At 42.2% G+C, this 8,787-nt stretch overlaps 1 protein-coding gene across 1 annotated transcript in view; it reads left to right on the top strand.

Annotated features, from left to right (window-relative positions):
- The first annotated feature begins 266 nt into the window (after positions 1-266).
- Positions 267-8,787, top strand: part of DYTN (dystrotelin) — a 50,924-nt gene continuing 42,403 nt past the window's right edge. The window contains exons 1-3 of the mRNA XM_002920491.2: positions 267-285; positions 4,809-4,883; positions 7,464-7,665. Of these exons, the coding sequence (XP_002920537.1) occupies positions 267-285; positions 4,809-4,883; positions 7,464-7,665 (296 nt within the window). The remainder of the gene's footprint in view (positions 286-4,808; positions 4,884-7,463; positions 7,666-8,787) is intronic.

The following is an 8,787-nucleotide window of genomic DNA, read 5'->3' as shown; positions in this document are numbered from 1 at the left end:
TCGGAGATACAGCTCCAAATCCCCACAAGGGTGGCCAGTGTAAGAAGTGTCTAGCCCCACATTCCTTATTTTTATCCTCCCAAGAGATTACACAGGCTCCTTGAACACTTTTCATTCATTGTTCTGCAGGTGAAATGACTTTGCCCAGTGGTCTTTTTGTTCTCCCATCCTTCCCCTTCCACTGCAAAACCTTCTGCTAAAAATATTGGTTGGTTTCCAGTTCCAGGGACCCTCTCAACCCTCTGCCATTCTAAGAAATTCCTGAAATGGACCCAGGTAAACAAGGTGGGTATTATTCTCAAGTTTCTGAGCACAGTTTGTAAACAAAAAAACGAAACACAGATGTTGTGTTTTCAGACTTCTGAGTTGCAGAAGAGTTGACATTTGGCATCTGGCAGAAAAAGAAACTAGTGGGTGATTAAAAAGATTTTTTTTTTCTAAACAGAAATTCATAATGTATGGAAGAGTATTTGGTCTGTTGTTCCCAAAACACCAACAGTAATTTAACAAAAGACTTGTTCTCAATATAATTACACTTTAGGGGCACCTGGGTGGCACAGCGGTTAAGCGTCTGCCTTCGGCTCAGGGTGTGATCCTGGCGTTATGGGATCGAGCCCCCACATCAGGCTCCTACGCTATGAGCCTGCTTCTTCCTCTCCCACTCCTCCTGCTTGTGTTCCCTCTCTCGCTGGCTGTCTCTATCTCTGTCAAATAAATAAATAAAATCTTTAAAAAAAAATATATATATATATAATTACACTTTGAATTGCTATTCAAATATACAAAAAGTGGCTTATCTTATTTGTGTATATTTTCATGGTTTACTATTAAAATGACTTCACTGTAGATATTTTAATGTCAGGGGTACGTTCACAATACTATGTGGGCCCAAAGTTGGGTAAAAGGTCTCAGAGCTGTCACTGTATAAATATTTGATAAATGGGTATGAAGACACTAATTCCCCTTTCTACCAATATCTCTGAATGCCGTGGTAAGCCCAGGAGTGGCTTGTGACTTTTTTTTTTTAAGATTTTATTTATTCATTTGAGAGAGACAGTGAGCAAGAGAGAATATGAACAGGGGGAGGGAGAAGGAGAAGCAGATTCCCCTGCTGAGCAGGGAGCCCAATGTGGGAGGCTCGATCCCAGGACTCCGGGATCACGGCCTGAGCAGAAGGCCAATGCTGAAGCCACTGAGACCCTTAGGTGCCCCTGGCTTGTGACATTATTATTACTGAATCTAGTTTCAGCCTTATTCTGCTAGCTGAAATCTAGATCGTTAACTTCACTTGCTTTGTATAAAATTCTATAATATCTCAAGTTATCTATCTAAAACAGCACTACGAATGATTCAGATCATCTTTGGGTTTCCCTAACTTAAGCCCTCATTGTACTAAGTGTCATACAAAGCCGTAGATAATCCATTCAAAGCCCAAATTTCCCTGAAGGGAGGTTTCCCAAGTTGAGTGTGCCTCAGAATCAGCCAAAGGGTCTGTTAAAATGCCAAATTCCACCTCCAGAGTTTGTGACTCACTAGGTCCAGGCTGGGGTCTGAGAACTTGCATTTCTTTCTTTTTTTCTTTTTTTCGGCTTAAAGATTTCATTTATTTATTTAACTGAGAGAGACAGAGACAGAGAATTAGCAGGGGAGCAGTGGGGGGAGAGGGAGAAGCAGACTCCGGCTGAGCAGGGAGCCTGAGGCAGGACTCGACCCCCGGACCCTGGGATCATGACCTGAGCTGAAGGCAGACGCTGAACCAACTGAGCCACCCGGGCGCCCGAGAACATGCACTTCTAACAAGTTCCCAGGCGATGCTGCTGCTGGAGCCACACTTAGAGGACCAGCGGCCAAAAATATCTATTTCTGGATCATCCCCCTGGAGATGACGGACAGTTTATTACATTCTCAGTATCTGGAGAAAGTGACAAAAATAAGAACAGTTGAAAGCAAAACATGTTTCCCGGTCAAATTGCTTTCATGAACAAGACCGTATACAGCTTGTATGATTATTTCTTCAAGTATCTAAAACTACTTTCTTCATAGCTTTGGGCCTCATACATCAAACGACTTCTTCCTTTCTTGAGTTTTCTCCCACCAGCAGGAAAGGAAAAAAAAAAAAAAAAGGAAGCCTTTAGGAAGCAGAGCTGGTGGCGAATCACCTGGGATGTTCATTCATTTTCCATGTTGCACTCGATCGCAGCTTGCCGTGCTATGCTGCAGAACTTCATCAGATGACACTGCAAAACATAATTTGACAGGAGTGCCACGGGCCAGATGGTAGAGCAGTGACACAGTCGCTCTTCCGCCAATGGCAGCATCTGGGAACCCACGGAGCCCCGAGCGGGCTGATTCTCTAGATTCACTGGGTGCATCTGAGAGGAACCGGGGCACAAACACTGGGCAATTTCCAGAAGGAAAGAAAATGGTGGGCATTACAGTTTTGTAAACTATTTTCACACCATTCTGGCTGCTCTCCATTGGTTTTCCTTCTCCAGATAGAGGGCAGAGTGCTTCTGACTTCTCAACATACTCTAATGCTGAAAACTGAAAAACATTTTCAAAACATAAGGAAATATTAAATAACAAAATATTTAGAGCAAATTCTAGCTTCTTTGATATGGTTGCACCTGCTCAAAAAAAAGGGGGGGAGAGGATGTGGAGGGTTCTTAAGATTGCTTGTTTAATGACATTTTTAGGCACATTCACCTGAGGCACATGTCTTCCACTCATGATCATATATCAATCGTTGAATTAGTCTGTGCTCCAGGAGAAGCTTTTGGTGTGTTCTAACTCCCCAGGGGTGGGTCTGACCTGGTTTGGCACCATAAGCCCCTCAGTGGGTTAGCACAGTGCCTGGCAGTCAATACCTATACATGTAACAGCTAGGACTTCTCCCCACAATACTTCAGGACAAGAAACACTATTTTCTAAACCAAAACCAAGTCATTATAGCTTGGTATGAAATTTAGACTCAGTTAAGTTTGGGAAGGAGCCATTCCTTAAAAACACAATAATAACCTTTAAGGTTCCTACGCTGAACCTCTGATCTGAAGTATTCAGGACTTCTGTCCAGGCATCAGCCCCTCTCCCTGTTCGGCAAAGAGACAGCCATAGCTAGAGCAACACTGAAATCAAGATTGGTTTTCAAGGCAAGGGGAGTCCAGAGTGTGTGTACGGGTCAAGGAAGAGGGGCCACGAGAGAGAGTATGAGGTTGCGGGTTCAGAAAGTGGGGGACCCTGGTGGTATTTAGGTAATGAACCCACTCCTCTGGCCACCCGACACCCATTCGGCTTTCTTCTGGTGAACCAGTGCACTTGTTCTGCTTTGGAAGAAAAACTTGCCCTTGATCTTGGTCCCTGAAATTCTATTAGTATTGAGTCAAACTCTCCCGTTTCCTTGAGTGGCTTTAGTTCCTTGATGGGCCTGTCATACGAAGGCCTGGGTGGGCTGACTTCAAGATGACCCCTTAAACATGAAGAAGCTGTTCAATCGTCCAAAGGAGTAAAAAGAGTTTAGACCTTGGAACATACACAGGAATGAACATGGAAAAATTGCCTCTTCATCCTCTAAATTCTCCCACTTCTGCAAGAATAAGAAAGAAATTAATAGCACCGAAAATTACCCTGCCACATACGTTTGAATCAATGGAATCCACTGAGCAGCCCCTTGTTTTGTGATACTTCAGGGCCTGCTTAACAGCAGCTAAAGGACTGCCTGTGTTTCTGTCACAAACATGTCTGCAGCACACGTACCTATTTATCTGATGAAGAAAGTGAAGATCAAAAAGTAAACTCATTTCCCCAAAAGAAAAAAGAACTAGTTAATGGCTCCAAAGCTTGCTCTTCTCCAGCACGCTGTGAAATGGGTGGACAAGCACTCTGGGCCTGGTAAGGGCTCGGGAATGTTAGCCATTGTTGTAGTGATGGTGCTGGGGGTAACTCTCAAAAGAAGGTATATTAACAGTTCTTTTCTGATTATAAAAATAACATATGCTCTTTATAAACACATCGAGGTGATAACAACTGGTAGAATGAAAATAACCATACGAAGAATTCGAGCAACCAGAGATAACCTCTATTAACAATTTGATAAATGCCCCTAGAAATTAAGCTCCACATGGCAGGGATTTGTATCTGTTTTTTTAACTGCTATATTTCAAGGGCCTGGAAGCATGCTGGGGCCATATAGTAAGAGCTCAATGAATATTTGCTGAAGGAATGAATGAATGGAGAGCTTTTACGTCATTTTCATATATGCATAAATACATGTGTGTACATCTGACTAGAATATATTAACAAAAGTAAGTTTATAGTATACACAGAATTTTTTATCCTATTTGTTTCATAAGGCTGTTTTCTTTTCTTAAAATATTTTATTTATTTATCTGAGAGAGTGAGTGTACGTGCATGAGCGGAGGTGGGGAGAGGAAGGGGCAGAGGGAGAGGAACAAGCAGACTCCCCCCTGAGCAGGGAGCCCTGACGCAGGGCCAATCCCAAGACCCTGAGATCATGACCTGAGCCGATGGCAGATCCTTAACTGACTGAGCCACCCAGGTGCCTCAAGGCTGTTTCCTTTTTATATAAAAAGTTTAGTAGACTCAGAGGATGTCTTGTAGGGTCACTTGCAGCCTGGGACACTGTAATCCATTATTTTTTGTTCCCAGGTAGGAAAGAGAGCTCTAGACTTTGATTTGCTCACCTGCAAAATAACTACAGGGATACATGATCTCTAGGATTCCCTTCTCGGTTGTGGGATTTATCTAACAAGACGTTCCTTTATCCATGATATTTCATGTTTCCTTTCCAGATGCCCTTAACAGCATTGAGAATTCCATTTACAGAACAGCCTTCAAATTACGATCAGTGCAAACTCTGTGCCAACGTAAGTACAGAATCTCTTTAAGAACTCGAAACAATCTGATCTGAACAATTTCTCTGTGTAAAATTCACAGAGAAAACAAGAACTCCCCCATGCGAGTAACCACTGCTCCAGAAGGCTGATCTATGCACTTACCCCATTAGTAACAGAGAAGAGGGGGCGTGAGGGTACACCTGGACGGGTCACCCATGTAGCTTCGCTGCCAGACAAGAGAAAATCATTTGTGGATGAGGGTTTAAAATTTTTTGTAATTTTTCCTACTTGGTTTCTGGACATTTTTTTTTTTCCTTTTCAGAATACCAATATTGACACAAAATAAAATTGTAAAATAAGTTAGTTTAGAATCTACACTTGTAGATTTAAGCATGGAAATAAAAATTCCTTCTACCACATAAGATTTGCATTTTGAAATCATACCCCTCTTTCTGAACATGCAAAAGTATGTTCAGATGAATCATCCTTGGGTTACAAATCTTAAAACTATCCCAAGAATTCTCTGAGAACTGCTTTTTTTGCATTAAATTTATATCTGGTTGAAAGCTCTGATTTTCTTTTCCTGCACTGTTATCGTGGGCAAAATAAGGCAAAATATGGTAAAAATGTTTATTTAGTAAAAATTCTCCAAAATGAAATAAAGTGGGTTCTATGTATGAAAAACAACAGGGATTCAACCTAGCTAAAGTTATTGATTTCTAGTAAGTTCTGTATTGCATTAAAAAAAGCATTTCACGTGATTTATGACATTTATCAGATCAGACCTTAAAGAAGTTGTGTTATACATACATTTCTCCTGAAGCTTGGAATTCTTTTCATGGTTTGCCTTCTGCCTAGTAAGTTATTTAGACCAGTGGCTTTCAAACTGTGCTTCACAAAGTGCCTAGGGGTAGGAGTAGGGCAGGAAAGGAAGTAGAGACAAGCGAGGAAGACCCAAAAGGCCAATGCGCCTGGTTTTCTCTATTTTCCCTACTGCATTCTGTAAAAGGGTCCTTGGAAGAAGGGATTCTCGGCTTTAAAAAAAGATTTTTGACAGACTCACTTATAACTATTATTATTATTCCAGGGATCAACAAAAGGCAGCCTATGCTCACCAAAAATTTACCCTCGATTTTGCTATTTTGCTGGGGAATCGCTCCCATTAAAGAAAGTTAGCGGCAAACGTTGGCCCAAGCCTCCCTCATTAATGCCTGGTTGTGGACCAACCGCAGAATTTGAGGATATACTTTTTGAACGTTTTATGACCCCTGGCCTTAGACCCTGAATAATACTCACGGGGAATATTAACAATACTCAAAACCAGTAGTTCAAAGTTCTACCTAGAAAACATATCCAAAAAATAAACTGAAAACAAAAAAAGTCCCAAAGCCCGAGATAAAGCACAGCGTGAGCTCCAGGCGGCAGGATCTCAGGGCACCACACAAATCTTGCGGGCCGAGGCACGCGCACCATCATTATGTTTCGCTGTAACACGGCCCTCGCAGCTCGTGTGTCCAGCACGCCAGCCAAGGGGATGGATGAGTTCTGCGATTGAATAACGATAAAGCAGTTTGCACCTTCCACCACCTGCAGCCAGGTTTTTATTAAAGTCACATCCCAAAATCTACTCCTCACTTCTGTAGACTCTCCCGTTGAAAGCAGGATCAGAGAACAAATAAAAAATTTTATTATACTTGCTAGATTTCTTATCTGTGAGGCTGATTTACGAAGGAGAGAAAAGCACAGGGTTTTATCATTCCACAGACAAGCATTTTCAATGCCAGCCGCTCTGGGCGCCCCTGACATCCTCATCTCTCAGATGGTACAAGTGGGTGTTTATTAATTTTGTCTGTTATCCTCTGTCTGCAAGACACCATAGGGTCGGCTGTATTTCATTCTTCCTTGTATTCATTGCTTTGTAAAATTTTTAAGAGGTGGTAAAAAAACACACATAAATAAACCATTATTTTTTGTAAGCAACTTTGGCTTTATTAAGAGCCTTCCCTAGATAACAATACCGATGGAACCAAGATCAACAAAAAGAAATATCATTGAGGCCAGGGCAGGACCTGAAGAGTCTGATAATTCAGCAGCTGCTCTTTTATGAAGATCACGGGGGTTTTTCTTTAACTTAGGCTATTGCATTTTAACACAATATTCCTTCTGAAGCAAGGCTGTAGACAGGGAAAACTATATTTGAACACGAAAGGTAAATTTGCTCAATTCACTTAACAAAGAGTCTAAAAAATGTTTTCACCACTTCTCAGCACAGTGCCCTAACTTCCTTGGAAGGCTGTTTTTCAACTTTCTCATTTTCTTCCCCTTTCAACTTCATTCTATAAAACAACATCCTAGAGGTTACACTGGGAATAATATTATAACCTGGCTTTACCAACAGTGCACTTTTCCAAAATCAAATCTGCTATCCAACCAGTAAGGCCTGAGCTCTACACAAGAGATAGGCATCCAAATAGTGGTCATATTCGAATTCCCTTTCAAGAAAATAGCTGCCATTAAAAAAGTCTTACTTAAACACTAGATGACATTTGCTTTATTTGAAGCCTTTGTTCCCATTGGAAAATAAGACAATTTCTTGTTTGCTTTCTGCAGTGGACTTGATGGACAGCTCTCTGATTCAGCTCGTCCTCCTACGTCACTGCTCCTGCGAAGCCAGAGAGAGCCCCCTCCCTGTGCAGCAGCTCTTCCGGGCTCTTCGGGAGCTGTTTCAGAGAGTCGGGGAGGAGAAACCCGGACAGGTGCATCCCAGAGCTTCAGAACTCACTCTGAGCCTTCTCACAACACTGTATGACAGGTGAGGCTGTGAAGGTCACGCTGTGGCCTCAAGGACAGTGTTTAGTCACCACCAGTCATTGGCCACGTGGTGTCGTCTAAGGTTTGCTTGGTGTTTGTTACATAAGAAGGCTTCTTTGTTTTCCACAAATGTATTATTCATTCAGGAGGGGGACAAAGAAGTACATGTTTATCAGCTTCACTGACATAAATGACCCGTGAATAGCAAAAAAGGGAAAAACAAATCCACATTACTTTTGTCTCACACAAACTCATTTCCACTCTGGACACATGCACTCCTTTTGCTAGGGTGGTTATCGAGCTATACATACAAAAAACTACACTTTTCTCTTGGGTCCCTGGTAGCTTATTTCTTTCCTTATTTCTTATAACCAGTTATCAGTTTTTGTTTTGTTTCTCAGGTGCAGTAAGGTTGATTAACCTATGCTCGGGTAGCTAAGCCATTGTCTTAGTCTGTTTGGGTTGCTACAACAAAAATACCGTAGACCGGGTGGCTCAAACAGCAAACATTTATTTCTCACTGTTCCCGAGGCTGGGAAGTCCAAGGTTAAGGTGCCGGCCATTTCAGTGTTTGGTGAGGACCAGCTTCCTGATTCACAGAAAACTATCTTCTTGCTGTGTCCTCATGTGGTGGAAGGGGTGAGGGAGGCCTCTGAGTTGTCTTTTATAAGAAGAGCACTAATCCAGTTCATGAGGGTTCCACTCTCATGGCCTAATCATCCCCCAAAGTCCCACCTCCAAATTTCATCACATTGGAGGTGAGAAGTGCGACATATGAATTTCGGAGGGATCCACACATTCAGTCCACTGCATCTGTAAGCCAATTTAGACCACGTCAAATGCTTGATCATGCATGCCACGGAGTAAATGATGTGTGTGTGCGCATGTGTCCGTGACTGTGTGTGCCCCTGGCTCTCGGGTCTACCATTCTTCTGTCCCACTTCATTCTGTTTACCTTATGTGGCCTTGACCCAGTAAGCTTCATCTTTTAGGATGGACTTTTAAAAAATCATAGTAAATATAAAGCATTTGGAAAGTGCAGAAAAGAGTAAAGAAGAAGAAATGCCAGCCCCAATCCTGCCTCTCAGAGGCAAGCACAGTTTAGCCATCTGGCAAATTCTTA

This window comes from Ailuropoda melanoleuca, chromosome 2, assembly GCF_002007445.2.
Source record: "Ailuropoda melanoleuca isolate Jingjing chromosome 2, ASM200744v2, whole genome shotgun sequence".
Taxonomy (NCBI): Eukaryota; Metazoa; Chordata; class Mammalia; order Carnivora; family Ursidae; genus Ailuropoda; species Ailuropoda melanoleuca.
The sequence above is the reverse complement of the archived record's forward strand: the minus strand, read 5'-3'. Positions and strand labels throughout refer to the sequence as shown.